The 19294-nt window shown below is 34.1% G+C and overlaps 1 protein-coding gene across 2 annotated transcripts in view; it reads right to left on the minus strand.

The window, feature by feature from the left end:
- Positions 1–19294, minus strand: part of LOC118194623 (oxidoreductase NAD-binding domain-containing protein 1-like) — a 59674-nt gene that overhangs the window by 25871 nt on the left and 14509 nt on the right. For both annotated transcript variants that reach the window (XM_035365803.2, XM_035365802.2), the window contains exons 3-4: positions 8814–8920; positions 8419–8560 (exon numbers count right to left, since the gene is read on the minus strand). In XM_035365803.2, the coding sequence (XP_035221694.1) occupies positions 8419–8560; positions 8814–8920 (249 nt within the window). The remainder of the gene's footprint in view (positions 1–8418; positions 8561–8813; positions 8921–19294) is intronic.

Here is a 19294-nt window from a genome sequence, read left to right on the forward strand (position 1 = left end):
ACTCTTGCCATCACGTAGGTGCACCTCCCAGCACACAATCAAGCACACATAATAATGGCCGCTAGCTAACCACGTTGTCGTTTTCTCCCATCGTGGTTGCTAGATCACTTCTGCCTTAACATACCGCCCGGGTTGGGCATTTGTTACATAGTTAACAATGACCAAAATTAAACAGTTTTAAATCACCATATAGTCCAAATCATATATCAGAAAATTTAAATTGATACACATGAACAAAAGCAATAAACATAATTAACCACAGAACATGAAATGCACAACATCTAAATTAAAATACAATGCATATTTATTCGATCAAATAGGGATTTGTGATTTTATTTATTTGTGAACCATAGTATGAATTTTCTGGAGTGTGTATGGCTGTCATGTAAATACGATAGTGATTACGTGGCGGCACGTTAAAGGCAGCATGAAATTGGTATTTCTGCTGCTCGAAAAAGCATTAATTCATGGTAAGTGCATTTTATTTTGTTCTTGTTCTTATTTTGTTGAATGTTATGTTTATTGGTTATTTAGTATGAATTTCTGTCGTCGTCGTTGTTTTTGAAACAGAACGCCGTGTACATGGTATTAGTTGAAATTTATTGTTATTATGTTATTTTATTAAAGCGAGGTGTGCGTAGATCGTAGATTCGTTCCTTGCCTAAATTGTGCAATTCGTAGATGTTTTTTTAAAATTTAAACAGGATGCTGTGTACATGGTATTCTTTGAAATTTATTGTTGTTATGTTAATTTATTAAAGCGAGGTGTGCGTAGTTCGTAGATTCGTTCGTTGCCTACATTGTGCCATTCGTAGATTTTTTTTTAAGTTAAAACATGTCGCTGTGTACATGGATTCTTGTCAAATATTTTTGGTTAGAAACTTTACGTTTTTGCTATCTAAATTTTTTGTTTTTGTTTCGGATTTTTAGCTTAAATCGTGTGTTCAAACCGTAGTTTTTGCATGTGCCAAAACCACGTTTTTAGAGACATTTTAGGCTTAAAGTTCGAAATATAGACAAAAAATTTAGATAGTAATATGGAAACGTAAAGTTTAAATTTGACTGTAGCATATTATCATGAATGATTGTGAAAATTGCACAAAAAATTACACAATAACCATCTAAATAGGTTAATGTGTGTACATATGAACATTCTAAACACTGATGCAGACTCATAAATGGAAAGCTGTTAACAGATCTGGTGAACAAGTACCAATGAGAAGTTTTACCTTCAAATTATCCACTACAAAGTCCACTAGACTTGAAATACTTCCCTAATTTGGAATAGCCTCATCAAGGACCGCATTTTTCTCCCCAAAAGAGATTTCTTCAGCAAGTATCCAAGTAATTTGAAGACTGATAAAAGGAAACACCCTCGAAGGAATAGCAAATCTTCCAAGATAGGTGGTGTGGTGTATTTAATTATGGCAAAGCACACGAGGGCTATCTGCCTAAGGGGAGGGATGCCTTTCGTGGAGGACTTTGTAAGGGAAACTGGCTCGTATGCACGTTACACATGGGGAAAACCACGAAAACACCCATGCAGCCAGCCTGTTCGCGGGATTCGAACCTTGGACCGAACTACCAGTGTTCAGCGACTTTACCGCTCGGCCGCTGGTGGGCCCTTCCAAGATAGGAAATACATAGAAGTTTGCATTAGAGTGTAAGGAGAAACTGCATGAAATAAAATAAAACCTGACTGGGGAAAAATAGATAGAATTATTTATTAAATGATCTCTGCTTTTGTCTTTTGCGCTGTCCAATGGCCAATATAGTAATTCAGGGAAATGGAATTGTTTGAAATTCTATTTTTAGTCTGACCCATGATGGACAATTAAAAATTCATTTAATTATTACATACATACTGTAACTTAAGAAATTAAATTACTAATTGATAAAGTGTATAATTACACAATTTGAATTTCAAAAGTAAAAGTATTGTTTATCACAGGTAAATCATACTTAAGAGACTTGGCATACATGCCTCAGTTTGGTCTAGTCTAATATAGACTAAGCAGCATATATATTATTGTAAATTTATTAAAATATATGCTTTTAATTTAATTAAGTTTCGCTTTTTCCAAATTTTTAAACTGTTATTATTGATTCCATTTATTTATTTGCTTATTAGGCCCATTTTATGCAATAAGTTTACTACGTATCTGTGTTAATAAAATTGTGGTCAGTTAAAAAATATTTCTGTCGCAATGAAGTAACTTAAATTACTTATAGATATGTACTTATAATCAAAATTGCAATAACAACCTTGTATTTAGCATACATATATTAAAACAATCAATTTCGAGGGCAGCTTAAGGTCCCTCCTCATAAGGAGAACGAAATTACTAGAAAGGGGGAAAAAAGAAGAAAAAGCACCGGCAAAGGAGTCTCAGAAACACATGGTCGTTTTCAGCACTGCACGTGGTCATAACCCAGATTTTGAATCAGAGTTATACTGGCCGCCTACTTTTACTGAGCCAGGCTATCTGATCAAACATATAACACATAGATTAAAATGCAAAGAAAATCAGCGAAGTCAAAAAATATGGAGCGAGGGGCAACTGCACCTTCACACACCAAGACTGAACCTCGAATGTTTCTTTTTTCTCCTTTCTAGTAATTTCGTTCTCCTGATGAGGAGAGAGCTTAGCTTTAGCTGCCCTCGAAATCAATTGAGTGTTTTAATATATGTACGCTAAATACTACAAGGTTGTTATTGCGACTTTGATTGTCACATTGGCGGGTTTCTCTTCTATTTTTTATGTATTTATAGTTTAAAAATCACATTAAAGCAATAACTCGTCAAACTTAATTTGCAGGTGCCATTATTTTATTTAATTTTTTCATTGTAGGCAAATCTACAGCAATAATTTTATGATAATTACATATGCGTGCGTAGATATACATTATGCGTAGTTATTTTCTATAGTAATAGTCACGTGACTCAAATGACAGAATGACCCCATTTTCGATCCAACTACAGAAACTCATTTCAAAGCAGGAAATCTATCAACAGCTGCACAAAGAATTTAAGAGTTTTCTGCAAAGGTAAAATCTTGTTTAACGTGAAGAACAAAGTTGAACATGCTTATTGTAGCATCTTATTTTGAGAGTATCAGTACTCTTATACCCAAGAACCTCTGTGAACAAGAGTAAAGTAGAATGTAATGTAACTGCTTAAACAGAGCATCACAGCTGTCTTACGAGTTAGTTAAAAATAAATGTTTGTGCCGTGAACTAGTCTGTTTTGGTTGCGTCATGCGCTTCACTGAACCCACACCTCTAGACATAACAGTTGGCGACGAGGCTGTGTGAGAAGAAAATCGTTCCCGACTCGGCGCACTGGGTTACATGCGAAAAGTAGTGGCAAAACCAAAACTTGGATTTAGGGGATTCCCCGAAAACTGCAAAAGGTAGGAAAGCTATTTGATTTTTATTTTGAAAGGATGGAGTAGTTAATTGAAGAATTAATAAAGCAGAATGAAGCTTTAATGGTCGCATTGCAAGATAAATCGGAACGTAAACAAGACAAAATTTCTGTTTCTTTTGATAAGTTCGATGAAACGGTAGAAAATTTTGTTTCATTCATAGAACGATTTGAGGCTTTTTTGGACATTCAAAATGTTTCAGAGGTAAAACGTGGGAAAGTTCTGATTCCAAGCTTGAAAGCGAAATTGTATAATTTGTTGAAAAATTTACTCTCTCTGGATAATCCTTCAGATAAAAATTTTACCGAACTAAAAAAGGTTCTTAAGGACCATTTAAATCTTAAAGCTTTAATAATACCTAGTCGGCACATGTTTATTAATCGAAAACAGCATGAGGGGGAATCAATTAGTAGTTATGTCACTGAATTATGCTTGTTAGCGATTCCTTGTGAATATAAAAAGGATATGCTAAATACCATGTTAAGGGATGTTTTCGTTAGCGGTCTACGAGATCGTAATATCTTAGATCGATCATTTCAGGAAGATGATATTGATTTAGAGAAAACATTAAAGATAGCCTTGGCGATGGAAAAGGCAGTTAAGGGTGCAAATGAGATTATAGGAAATTCCATAGAACTGAAGGTACTTAAAACCAAGAAAAATGAGTCCAAACCGCGGAAACAAAACTTTGTTGATAAGAATAATAAAGGTAAAAATGAAACTTGCTCGCATTGCTTAGAAGCAAATTGCAATAAAAACAACTGTAGATTTGCAACAAGTGAATGCCGCTTTTGTAAAAAAATTGGACATATCGAAAAGGTGTGTTATTTGTCTAGGAAAAACCGACAGGTTAAACAAAAGAAAGTTGAGGCAAATAATGCTTATGATTTGAAAAATGAAGTCCTCATCTATGGATTTAACTCCAGAACGCACATGTTCAGAGAGGAAGAGCCGAAAAGACTGCCAATAATGGTTCAAGTTAAAATATAAAACAAACCAGTTAGCATGGAACTTGATACTGGGGGAACAATTTCGGTAATGTCTATAAATAAATTTAGAAAAATTTCCAATAAAAAGATTCAGCCTACAAATTTAGTTTTTAAAACTTACAGGGGTGATAAGGTGGTACCTTTAGGATATGTTCCTGTTAAAATTGAATACCAAGGTCAAAAATTAGTTTCAAATCTATACATTGTGAAGGAAAATTTGGACACCATCTTCGGCCGAGAATGGCTGTATAAAATCAATCTCGATTGGAATGCCATCAAAACAGTGAAAACTTCTAGTGAATTGAATTTAAAAAAATTGCTTGAGGAGTTTAAGGAAATATTTGATGGTAAATTAGGTGAAATTAACAATCATGAAGCAAAACTAAATTTGAAACCTAATACTCAACCAATATTTTGTAGGCCACGACCAGTACCTTTAGCATTAAAAAATAGAGTTGAATCAGAAATTGATCGGCTTGAGAAAGAAGGTAACATTGAGAGGGTTGAGACTTCAGAATGGGCAACACCAGTTGTGCCAATTGTTTAATCTGATGGTTCCATTAGGCTTTGTGTTGACTATTCTGTGACTCTGAATCCTAATTTGGAAGTGCCACAGTATCCATTACCAAAACTCGAAGAAATATTTGCATTCCTTAATGGAGGTATAAATTTCTCGAAACTTGATTTCAGTCATGCTTATCTACAAGGTGCATCCGGAGAGCCAAAGATTTTCAACAATAAACATGCATAAGGGCTTGTATATTTGTAAACGCTTAATATATGGATTAAATGCTGCCCCAGCTATTTGGCAGCGCTATGTTAAGGGATTATTTCAGGGGATCGAAGTAATTAAAATTTTTATGGATGATGCTCGAGTGACAGGACCGGATGATCAGTCTCATTTAAAAGCATTGGAAAGATTTTTCAAAAAATGCAAGGAGCACGCCCTAAAATTAAATTTAATAAAAGTAATTTTTTTCAAAATGAGATTAAATTTTTAGGGCATAAAATTGATGCCGATGGATTGCATTAAACGGATGAAAAGATTTCGGCAATTGCTAATGCCCCTACACCGAAAGGCATCCAAGACATCAAAAGCTTTTTGGGATGAGTGAATTTTTATGCCAAATTTTGCCCTAATCTGGCAACTTTGGCAAATCCATTAAATAATTTAACAAAAAAAGATGTTAAATGGAGTTGGTCAAAAAACTGCCAAATCGCTTTTGAAAAAATAAAAAAGGAAATTTGTTCAGACAGAGTTTTAATGCATTACGATCCGACATTACCGTTAATGCTGGCTACTGATGCATCTCGGGTAGGTCTTGAGGCAGTGCTCTCGCATGTTTTGTCTGATAGAACAGAAAGGCCTATAGCATTTACATCGAGGACACTGACTAACACAGAGCAGAAATACGCCCAAAGTGAAAAAAAAAGCACTGTCAATTGTTTGGGCTGTCAAAAAGTTTTATCTATATCTAAAGGGGAGACGCTTTTCTCTGGTGACAGATCATAAACCTTTAGTGGCTATTTTCAAATCGAAAAGAGGACTTCCTATCCTCACAGCCACCCGACTCTTACATTATGCACTGATATTGCAAGCATATCAGTTTGATCTTGTGTATCGAAATATCAAGGAACACGGTAATGCTGACTGCCTGTCGCGCCTACCTCTTAAGTCCGAAGATTTAAGCATTAAGGATAATGTTGAAATATTCCAACTATCCCAAATTGAAACTCTTCCGGTAAGTGCTAGGGAGATAGCTCGGGAAACGCGAGCTGATGAAGAATTAAATAGTCTTTATATGAAATTAAAATCTGGAGAAAGTTTGGAAGGTAGGGAAGCAGAGTACACCTTACAAGATGACTGTATAATGAGTAGTCAGAGGGTATTTGTTCCGAAAAAACTCCGAGTTAAAATTCTCGAAGAGTTACACCAAGGATATTTAGGAATCGTTAAAATGAAGGTAATTGCCAGATCCTACGTCTTTTGGAAGGGAATTGATCATGATATTGAAGAAGTTTTTAGGAACTGTGTCGATTGTATTAAATTCAAATCAGATCCAGTAAGGGCAAGGGTCCCTCACTGGGAATATCCAAGTGCACCTTGGGAACGCATTCACGTAGATTTCGCAGGTCCTATTTTTGAACGAATGTTCTTGATTATCATTGATGCACATTCTATATGGCTAGAAGTGTATACCTTAAAGTCAGCAAATTCCTTTCAGGCAATTGAATGTTTGAGAGACTGTATGCAAGATACGGACTTCCTTTAGTAGTAGTATGTGACAATGGTCCTCAGTTCACATCGGGGGAATTTGAAACTTTTATAAGGAATAATGGAATTAAACACAAAACATATGCTCCATTTAAACTGGCAAGTAACGGGCAAGCAGAGCGGTACGTTTACACTGTTAAACAAGCATTACGTGCAATGCAAGGTTATCCAGGAAATATTAAGCAAAAACTTGCCATATTCCTCATGAATTATAGAAAGGCACCGAACATGACAACCTTGTTAAGTCCAGCAATGTTATTCTTAAAAAGAGAAATTAGAACTCGAATTGATTTAGTTGTTCTAAATCTTAAACGAAGAGTGGAAGAATGCATCCGAAGGAATACTTATGATTTCAAAGACAGAAATTTTGAGATTGGAGAAAAGGTTGCCTTTCGAGATTATACATCGGCAAATTCCCGATTGAAAATTGGCAGAGTGAGAAACAAGGATGGAGCGCTGCATTATACCATTGACGTTCAAGGAACTTTACTGCGCCGGAACTCGATCAGATCAGATCGGTAGGGAGCGAGGTTCCGTCTGCACCGGTAATCTATGAACCTCGTATGGCTGCTACTTCAGATGGCAACGAGAAGTCAAAGGCTCCAAACAAGGACATCGAACAAAGAAGTGAAGTTGTGCAAACTTCAGCCAGACTTGAAACATCGTCAGTTCCAAGGAAAACTGATCCAGTCCTTCCAGTGGATCCTGATAAAGAGTTGCAGCAACCTCAGCCAGGACTTAGACAATCTCCACACATCTGCAAAGCTCCTCAGAGATCAAATCTCTAAATAAGTGGAGAGGGATGTAGCATCTGATTTCGAGAGTATCAGTACTCTTATACCCAAGAACCTCTGTGAACAAGAGCAGAGTAGAATGTAATGTAACTGTGTAAATAGCGCATCGCTGCTGTCTTATGAGTTAGTTAGAAATAAATGTTTGTGCCGTGAACTAGTCTGTTTTGGTTGCGTCATGCGCTTCACTGAACCCACACCTCTAGACATAACAAGAATTTAAGAGTTTTCTGCAAAGGTAAAATCTTGTTTAACGTGAAGAACAAAGTGGAACATGTGTATGATGCTTTCAACAAAGTCCGAAAAAATCATGAATAAGAGTGAATTTTGGACTTCATATTCCATAGCTTAGATAATTTTATGAAAAGTGATTAGAATTTATCTCATATACATTACAACTGTTGCAGGAGTTAAATAAGTTTCACCACACACATGCCAAAAAAAGGGGAGGGGCTTTCTCCAATGTAAATATAGTCATTCTGTTAACTGAATGCTGTAATATACAGCGATACCTATACAACACTTCATATAATGTTTGGAAAAAACTTTTTGTCTGCATATGAAGCTTTTATAAATATCTCTTATCATACTTTCTTTATGAATACTGAACATATGAATACATACGTTCCATGACAACTGAGTACACTGCATATTTTTTTATGGCTGTAGGTACCGTTGTTTTATCACAATGCGAAAAACATACATACATTTATGCAGATTCTTCATTATTTAATTTCTTTAAATATAATACAGAGCTCTAACATTTGGTGGCAACAATTTGAAAAGTGAACCGACATTTATGGTAAATCAACGCAAAATGCCAAAACGAACTGGGCAATATTGTCTCTTTGGACTAATAATAATAATAACTAGAGAATCCCTGTATACATTAAAAATAAATAAATATAATTCCAAATTTGAATGAAAATATATACATTTGTATGGACCCAATGCGTTGGAGGAAACTTCCCATATTTAATAGCTAATTCTAAAATTCCTCTCTCTTTGGCATCATTTGGTGCAGAGGTCATACTGTAACCTGTAACTTCTGGAATACCAGGAACATAAAAATCTACCCTGTAAAGAAACAAATTAAGTAAAAATGATAAATATGGAATTTACTCTGCCGTTTTTACATATGAAAATTTAAAAAAAGTGTATGTTTAAACAAATAATTGCATCTTTTATGAGATGAGAATTTTTTTTAATTGCTAAAAATAGTATGAACATTTAAGTAAGGCAAGTAAAGTAATTAAGTAAGTAAATCCTGTAATACGTTTCAATAACAGTTGTTTATTTAAACTTATTAGAAGTGCAATAATTTTCTTACCACTGTCCAGCTTTAAAAGAAAACCCTTGTTCTTTAATGTGCAGACGTAAGATCTTTATTGTTGATGATGCATCAAATATATCCTGAACTATAGCACTATAAATCGTCTAAAATTAAAAAAAAAAAAAAAAAAAAAAAAAAAAAAAAAAAAAAAAAACCTATTTCAAAGAATTAAACTTAACACATAATGAAACAAAGTATACTTGATAAAATAAATGTAAAAATATATAAACCTTTGCTGAAAAGAAGAGTCTGAATGATTTGAAAAGGCACAAAAGATAAAAAGACTGGTTTTTCACATAGCAATAAAAAACTAAAAAGACTGACTGGTTTTTAATAGATTGAGTCTAAATTGACAAACTTACAAACCGCGCCAACCTGGTTGCGATAATATGTAAGTACCATAAAATTATGCAGAATTTTACAACTAATCAACATTTTCAACAAATAAGCTTCTTTCTTCTTCTACACTTACCTATATAAAAACATTCTACATTTAAATGCACTTAATATACTTCTACAATATATATATATATATATATATATATATAATAATTTATTATGTATTATTATGTATATAGGTACTATTCGGTTTTGAGGGCTGTAAAAAATCCCCACACTATTGTTGATGCCAGTGCTGCCAAAAATAACTGCAGCAACCCTAACACAAGAAAGGAAGTATAATAGTAAATAACTATCTAAAGATTGATGTTTTAATTTAGATGAAAGGTTAATTTCATATAATACTTTTTTATTATTATAATTTATATAAAAAAGGCTAAACATGACTGAATGGAAGCATAAGAGTAAATAACTATTTCAGATCATTATTATAATTTATATAAAAATTGCTAAACATAACTGAATGGATGCCTGCATCGTTGTTTGGCTACCGAGTTATTGCTAAAGCATAATTTCATGTCGTTGGTTGTTCAAACATAATTTTTTATAATGAATGATGCCTTTTCTTTGAAAAAATTCTCGGTAAAGTGCAGAATCACCCATGTATTTGTTTCCGATTTTTACAAGGGTAAAAACAATTGGATTTTTGTCAATTTTCTTTTACTTTTTAAGTGAAAATAGGTGGATCTGTACTTAGTCAAGGGCATGCACAGTGCCATTTTTGTGCAATTCTGGGCTTTTTTTTCAAAGTGAAAATAGGTCGATGTGTAAATGGATACCGAGTATGCGCAATTCTTAAAAATGCATCAAGCAGTGGGGGATTCTGCACTTTACCCAAAATTCTATTGCAGACTTTTCGTCATGGGCAATTCCCAAACTGTTAAATTCATACAATATCAAAAAAGGATTTAAAAATTAAACTAGTATTTCAATGGCATTGTAAGAAATATAGAATTATATAAACTTATGCAATCTGAAATAGCGCGTACGCTAGATTTGGCAAGCTGTTAAATGGACGTGCTTGCTAGATTTGGCGCTTTTGTGTATACATTTTCGCTGCAGTTTTTTTACGGTCCTCAAAATGGAATAGTACCTATATATATAATAAAGCAAACTTAGCAATATTGATAGTGTAGAATGTTGCTAAATACTGAAAAGCAAACTTGGCAGATTAAATATTCATCTTTATTTCAATTAATATTTGTAACCACAATTTACTTAGCACTCTAATCATGCCTATTCAAGAACAATTACATTTTAGATACTGTTGCAATAGGGAGAGAGCAGTGAGGCAGTCTTTTAGTGAGAATAGAGGTAGTAGCAAAAGTGCACAATTATCCAATATGGGAGTTATGTCCAATATGGCAAAAGGAGAGTTTCAGTGTTCCCAATAAGTTATGTCATCAGCCTTATGTGGGTCATATGATACGGAATGAACTAGAAATGACACAGTCAAGAGAAAGGTTTCTGTTCTTGAAATTTTTAGTTGCAATTCTAAATTAGCTATGTCATCAATATTATGAAAGTCATAACTATCTAGAAATGATGCAGTCCAGAAATAGTTATACTACTATTTTTAGAAATAGTTATTACTATTTTTAGAACACAGAAGGGGGCTATTGCTAATTATAATTTTGATTTGCATATTTTTTATCTTATACACAAACATATATATATGTATATGTATAATGACTACAGTCTAGTTTTTTTTCCAAAAAATTATTTAACAATACTCTCAAAAGAGTTAAGTGACTTAAAAAACTGGTCCTACGACATTAAGACAGAAAAATTACTATTTGTAAAGATTAAGGATGGAACTGCCTTTCAACATGTAATGTCATGCAGCACTGCTTCAGATTGGTAAAGAAGACGGCATAATATCAACAAGATGTAAGATCAAGATTGAAAAGGATGATTCAAATGATTAAAAAACTTCTCCATCAAGTTTTGAGCTGATGAGCATTTTATGTGATTGCAAAGCTGTAGTGAATTCTAAACAATTCACCTATATCTCCGGTAATTCAAAAGAGATTATCCCATTGACCCCAGCACTGTTTCTGGGAGAAACAGAGGCTGGAGTACGTGACTTAAATCATAGTGATAAAATTAACCTTAACTAAAAGTTTAGGCATTAGAAAGATTTTAAGGATATTTTAAGAAAGTAATTTAGCAGCGAGCATCTTGGCCAACTGATTTAATGTCTGCAAAAGCCTGATTGTTTCAATGCAAAAGTTGGAGACTTCGGCCTGATTGAAACTGAAGGAAAACAGAGGACATTTTGGCCAATGGCTAAGGTGATTGATGTATATCCAGGTAAATGATGGAAACAAGAGAGTAGTTCCAGTTAAAACAGCTTATGGAAAGATGGTATGACCTTTCAGAAAATTAGTTACTAATCAAAATGTGGGAGGATTGTTATGCAATTACTTCACTTTTAGGTAGCCATAAAGCAAATTTGGCATTAAGTGTAACAAAATAATTTTCTTGATGCATCATCACTGTTTATGTTTAAAATTAATTTTGGTTTAAAAGGATAAGTTTGTAATAAAATTTTAAGAAGAAAGTAGACTACAGTCAAAAGTCGTTAATTCGGACACCCGTAATCCGGAATGATCTATAATCCGGACCTCAAAGCTAAAATCTTTCTGCGCATGCGCCGCATAGACGCATGCGCATAGGCGTTTTACTCATGCGCGCAAGACATTTACGACTGCGCATATGCATCTGTGCAAGTGCAGAATACGTTTTCGCGTGCGCGTTTAATGTATAACGGACGGTATAAGCTAAAATTATCTAATTATCTATTTCAGTTAATGTTGATAATTGCGTTGTTCCTTAATCTTCAAACTGGATCCGGCTTACTATTTTTTGCAGACTGTAAGAGCAATTTTCTAAAAGTAAGCTTGAACTTTCGATTATGTCAAATAGAATTTCCGATGCTGGAGCTCCCAAAGGATCTAGAAAACGAAAGTATGTTTCGATGTCTATCAAACAAAAAACGAATTGCTACAAAAAATGGATAAAAGCATATCCTTTGTTTATCTAACCGTTCCGAAATCTGTTTATCAATTTCACGCTGCTCTGCGCGGGGGGGGGGGGGGGCAACGTCGCGGCGCGCAATGAACTGGAAGTTGATCTGTCAACACTATCGTTATCTTCAGGGCAGATGTTTTTATTTTAGTCGGCTTATAATTCCTTACTAAATGTAGTATTTAATTTCGATGTACTCCGTCTTTGATATGATTTAAATCAAATTCCTCATCATTATAAATATCATGAATACAAATCACATAGTTTTCTGGTTGCAATTTTCTAATTTCGGCTATTCGTAAGGTATGCTTTACGCATCCGCGCGTTAAAAGAAATGTTTAATAAAGTAAACAAATAAATATTAGGCTTCTTTTTTGGTAAATTTGGATACCCTTTAGATCATAATTGCTCATTATTTTATAAATTACGGTTTCATATTTTTAATTTTATAATTTCTGCATGCCATCTTACCAGATTTAAACTGATGATCTATAATCCGGAAAAATCGATAATCCGGAATCGCCGAAGTCCTGACGAGTCCGGATTAAAGACTTTTGACTGTATTAATCTATCCATTCTCAACACTGTGGTAATGTACAGATGTGATGCTAACCCGTTGACGCTGGCCTGACCCACCGGTGGGTCATGCTTGATTGTTCTGAAGGGGGGGTTACACTTGTATATAAAAAATACGCAGTACAAAATTTTATTTTATTTCAATTATTCAACAGTATACATTAACATTTCAACATTATAATCAAACACTCAGTACAAAACAAATAACTTAAAATGTCACTTATAAATTAAATAAAATTATTAATTTTTTCTATGCAATTTTTTAAAGTGGGCTAAACAAAGTGCCGGCTTGCCCTTACAATTGATGCAATATATTGTTACTTTCTTTGCTCTATTTGTGCCATACCGAGTACCTTTTAGGCTTTTTACGCGTTTAGAGCATTCTTTGCATTGCTTTCTCATCTTCCTCACGGACCCTTCATATGAATTTAAAAAATGTTTTTTTCTTTTTTGTTATTACTACTTCACTAGGGGGATTCACAACATCCATCAACAGATAATCAATAATGTTTTCTGTAAATTTTAAAATTTTGATACACTTAGTTCCCAATGTTTTATAAACGTACCACACATTCACTAGAGAAGTTCCGCATATCAGCTTTATAACAATTTTCCTGTACCACTTCACTGTTCTCCGTAAACAATTATAATATGAAGTTAATTGGTCAGATAGTGACTCCCTTTTCAGCATCATTGTATGAAAAATGTCTGGTCTGGCATCAATTTATCATTTTTGTCACGAATAATAACACACTCGTGATTTGATGAAGTGGCCAGCATGCACACTGACCTTTTATCGGTCCACTTTACAAATTTTATCCCGCTCTGATTTCCAAACGACATAATGTCGCCAGGTTTTTGTTCTTACTCTGCCTGTGATGGTAGAACTTTTTTATTCATTTTTACAGTACCACAAATGTATGCATTTCTCCTCAGAAGTTCCTCGGACAAGGACACACTCGTATAAAAACTATCAGTAAACAATATCCGGCCTTCGAACAAGAAATTCGATATTAATTTCATAACTACATCTTCGAATGTGCTTTTAAAATTCTTGCTTCATCCTTTCTGGAATAGATATGCATACTGTACGTATAACCTTCCGCAAGGCACAGTTTGTATAGTTTTATCCCATACTTGTGTCGCTTGCCTGGTTTATATCGATGAAAACTGAGGTGTCCTCTCCATGAAACCATCCTTTCATCGATTACTATTTTTGAAATTGCGAACAATTTTATCAGCAATGTTTCAAAGTTTATACAACCAATCCTCGGTTCTAGCAGTAGTGTTATCAGTAAAATGCAAATATTTCAATATTGATATAAACTGATCGTGTTTCATTGCTTTTTTATGTGTGCATTCGCATACATCTCCTTCTTTGACCAGTAAAATCTAATTTCGGGTAACCCCACCACACCTATAATTAGTAAAATACCAATAAAAGTATTCATTTCACCTTTCGTACCAGTTTCCAGGCTTCTTGATGCCACAATGGATATGCACTGTATTGCATATCTATTTGTCTCTTCAACAACCATCTCCAGTATCTCATCGGTGAAGAATAGTTTGTATAATGCAACGGGTCTGTTGTACTGTTTTCTCTTATTTTTTGTCATTAAGCATCATGATATTGTTCCTCTACCTCAGACCCCAAATCTTCTTCCTGCGAAGTATTTCCATGGCTTGCTATGCCTGATGATGTTGAGAGTATTCTTACTCTTCGTCTGTTCCTTCTGATTACAGATGTGGATTCATCAGACAAATCACTGATTTCTATATCCATTGTATCTAATATTTAAATGGGCACAAAAATTTAAAAAAAAAAAAAAAAAAAAAAATTGCTAAATGCCTTTCTAGAAGGAAAGAAAATTTATAATACTGTTACACTTACCAGAAGAAATGTATGCTCAGGGAATTCGTTATATAAGAATTCTACTGACCTCGCACCTTGCAGGTACTTCACACAACACCCAGAATACTTATAATGCACACTAACTGCACTCTTTCTCTATTGCCATCAACTCTAAACTCTCAGTAAATCTCACGTCATCATCTAAACGCTCAATAATGGTCCCTAATTACTAGGTCACACACTATATATTCAAAAAGTGTCAGCTGGGGTGTATTCTTACACCAAAAGTCACAGATCTGCTTCACTATGTGTAGGTGACTCTAAACTTCTAATTGGGCTGCCGCAGATCCAGAGGCAGGTCAAACTTTGCATAACTAAACTCCACCCAGAGGAGCGCAATTTTCCAAGGGAAAAAAAATTATTTCCGGAAAACCACGTGACGATCCTCAGCCACTTATCTTTTCTCAGTGGCCCAGGAAACCAAATACTAGTGCGGGCCACCACCACCTTGCACTTTGGAGGCCTTTTCCCTTTTCACATTATTTGGGCTGCCTGGAAATCATTAGTCGTAGATTCAATGAAATCGCCGATCTCGCTCAACATAATTTTAAAAAATGCTTAGACTACGTCCTAACACTATTTTCACCATGCATATTTCTTATGTGCACTGTCGTTCTCCGACGAACACAAATGACTGTTTCTTTCTCTTGTACTAAATTGAAAATGTTTTTGCTCCGCACTATGACTGTCTCTTTTAGAAGGATGTTTACAAAATTGCATGTGATAGTCAGAATACCTGTCAGACCTCTACTTTTGGAGAAAAAATTGAAAAGAGCAGATTCGATTTAGGGCCAAAACTGGCAATATCAGCTTTACTTAACATTTATATGTATACGAAAACTGATACAGTCAAAAGTCTTTAATCCGGACTCGTCGGGACTTCGGCGATTCCGGATAATCGATTTTTCCGGATTATAGATCATCAGTTTAAATCTGGTAAGATGGCATGAAGAAATTATAAAATTAAAAATATGAAACCGTAATTTATGAAATAAAGAACAATTATCATCTAAAGGGTATCAAAATTTACAAAAAAAGAAAGCTTAATATTTATTTGTTTACTTTATTAAACATTTCTTTCAATGTAAGTTGTTTAAGTTGCTTCGTTTATGTGATAATACTTTCTCTTTAATTCTATAAACAGACATAATTTCTTGTTCAGTTACAAAGTTCCGCTGTTCAAGTCCCATAATTGCTGTGTCGAGAATACCGACTAATTTGTCAATCGAAATTTTTTCGTTTTCTATAACCTCTGTGTCACTTTCTTCACTATCGTATGCGAATTATAATGACGAGGAATTTGATTTAAATCATATCAAAGACGGAGTACATCGAGATGAAATACTACATTTAGTAATACATTTAGTCAAATAAAATAAAAACATCTGCCCTGAAGATAAGGATAGTGTTGACAGATCAACTTCCAATTAATTGCACACTGCGATGTCCCCCCCCCGCCCTGCAGAGCAGCATGAAATTGATAAACAGATTTCAGAATAGTTAGAGAAACAAAGGATATGCCTTTATCCATTTTTTGCAGCAATTCCACTTTTGTTTGATGGACATCGAAACATCCTTTCGCTTTGTAGATCCTTCGGCAGCTCCAGCATCGGAAATTCTATTTGACATAATCAAAAGTTCAAGCTTACTTTTGTAAAATTGCTCTATAAGTCTGCAAAAAACAATAAGCCGGATCCAATTCGAAGATTAAAGAACACCGCAATCTGCAACATTAACTGAAATAGATAATTTTAGCTTAGCTTATACCGTCCGTTATACATTAAAAGTGCATGCGCAGAAAGTTTGTAGCTTTGAGGTCCGGATTATAGATCATTCCGGATTAACGACTTTTGACTGTACTGCCAAAGTTGAAAAATTGTGATTTTCTTAAAAATCGACTTTCCCCAAAACTGAGGATGATGAACTAAAACCAATTGTAGATTGGTTTCTAGATCACTGTGATCTATCTGAATCAGCTAGTGGGTATTACCGCGCAAGAATCAGACAGTATAATTTGGCGCTGCGCCTCTCCACAAAATGAATCACTAATTCAAGCACCACCGCACGAAAAGAACAATGAACATCCACGCCGCCGTCAATGTGTAAAAAGATAAACGTCAGTGAATTAGTTAATATTGACTTCATTGATTTAAGATTTTATTAATATAAAAAAAATTATTAAAAGAAGAATGTTACAGCTATGCTCACAAAATATAACATTCATTAATAGAGTCTTTAAATGAAACAGATTTAAAACCAGAGGAAATTGAAATTTTCTTTTTTAGATCAAACTGCCACAGATTTGGCTGAATTGGATAATAAATTTGTTGCTTTAATAGACAGCAAATCTGAAGATTTTGATGCTGAATATGAGAAAATTTAAGAGTATCGAGAAAAATTAGATGTAGCATGTATTCGTACTAAAGCAGGTCTTGATAAACTTTAAAAGTTTTGTAAACTGTTGGTGAGAAATACATGAAAAAAAAAAAAAAAAAAAAAAAAAAAAGAATTAAAGCTCCCAAAAATAGAATTGGTTTAATTTAGTGGGGAAGTGAAAGACTGGCTTACATTTTGGAGTTAGTCCAATAGAATTCAGAATGATGAGTAAATTCAATATGTTATGAAGATAAAGTTTTAAAACCTCATTTAATGCCTGACAGTTGGCAGAAGGGCCTGAGAAATATAGTTATGCGCCAACTGCTGATAACTATGCAAAAATCATTGATAGGTAAAAAACAAGGTTTGGCTGTGAAGAGGTATTTGTTTGAGTATTATGTCTGTAAACATCATTGGTTGTAAAAGATGCTATGATGTGAAAACAAAAATGAACATCATGCAGCTGTATGATAGACTGGAGTCACATTTGAGGTCTTTACAGTTGATTGGCGTAACTACTGAAAAGCATGGTGCCATATTATTCCCACTAGTGGAATCATGCATTAGAAGAAAAATACTCTTATGGCAATAAATTATCCCGGTTATTGTTGTTTCTTTGCATGGAAATTCAAGATGAAGAATGAATTTCTTTATGCAAAGCTGATTTTAAATGATCAAATGAAATTTTAAATCAAAAATACACAAAAGGCGAAATTGCTGCCCTGATGTCTAATGATCTAGTTTTGGGTACAAAAGCTATAAAACTTGCTGGTGTATTTTGTGGCAAAACACATTATTCTCAAGATTGTTTTAAAGGGCTAAAAGTGTTTTTTGAGGAAAAAAAAAAAAGGATATTTTAAAGAAAAATAAAGCTTGATTTGCATATTTTAGAATCTGGCATAGCTCAAAAAATTACAAGGCTAATGTCCAATGCACAATTTGTGCAAGGAAACATTGGGCTATAGTATGTCCTGAATTGTCTAATGTTGATAAGAAAATTAATTCAGAGACTTTTCAAGTAACATTGTCTAATCAAAGCCAAACAGAAATTTGTCTACAAACACAGCTTGTGTCCATTGAAGCAAATGGGAAGAGATGAACTGTAAGAACTTTATTTGACATAGGATCACATAAGTCGTATATTCTTAAATCTATCATGAACCAAATGGAGGCAACTACTCAACAAACTGAAAATTTAACACGTGTTGTGCTTGGAGGTATTAGCTTTAGAAAGCAACATAAATGCTACAATGTATCGGTGGGTGAGTAATTTAAAGAAGAATTACTCTTGTGAAATCAAAGTTCTGAACCACAAGTTATTTGCGGGTACATTCCTAGTGTTTAAGAAGGGCCCTGGACGGTTAAATTATGGGATAAAGGCTAATGTAGGAAGAGACTTACTACCTATAGAACTTTTAGTTGGAACTGATTGTGCTGGAACGTTTTGCACTTATCAACTAGTCTTGTTGCAATACAGACACTACTCGGCTAAATTGTTATGGGCAAGATAAACAACTGCATTTCATCTCAAAGTACTTCATCTTTGCTAACTAATATGCTAATCCACAGCAATAATTTAGAGAATTTATAGAAATTAGATGCTTTAGGAATAACTGATCCCAATGAAAGTAAGTTTGGTGTAGAATTAGTAATGGCTGTAATGATCACTTTCATAGGATGCTGAGAAAAAATGATGATGGTAGATATGAAGTCAGTTTTCTAAGGGTCAACGATTGGGATAATTTACCAGTTATAGAGACACTGCTAAAAAGAGATTGTCCCTAATCACTCACACTTCGTGCTCACAAAGAAACTTAAATTAGAAGAAAATTTTGAAGACTATAATGTGGTAATCCAAGACTGATTACAATCAGAAGTGGTCAAAGAAGTGCCAAATAATGAAGCAGAGGAAAAAATACACTAGCTAGCTACCAGTTTTCAAAGAAAATTCCCAACACTGATTAGACCAGCATCTGATCATTTTGTAAAAAGAAAATATTTTCCTAAGTAACTGCCTAGCAAAAGGGCCAGATCTTCTAGAGTTGCTTCCAGCAATACTGCTTAAATTTAGAGAGAAAAAGTTAGGTATTATTTCAGATACAAAAAAAGCACTTTTACAAATTTCATTGGATCAAGATGACAGAAATTTTCTAATGTTTCTCTGGTGGAAAGATGCTGAAAAGTC

This window comes from Stegodyphus dumicola, chromosome 2 (genome assembly GCF_044657685.1).
Source record: "Stegodyphus dumicola isolate Sdum_Otavi_A_Nest chromosome 2, ASM4465768v1".
In the NCBI taxonomy this organism is placed as follows: Eukaryota; Metazoa; Arthropoda; class Arachnida; order Araneae; family Eresidae; genus Stegodyphus; species Stegodyphus dumicola.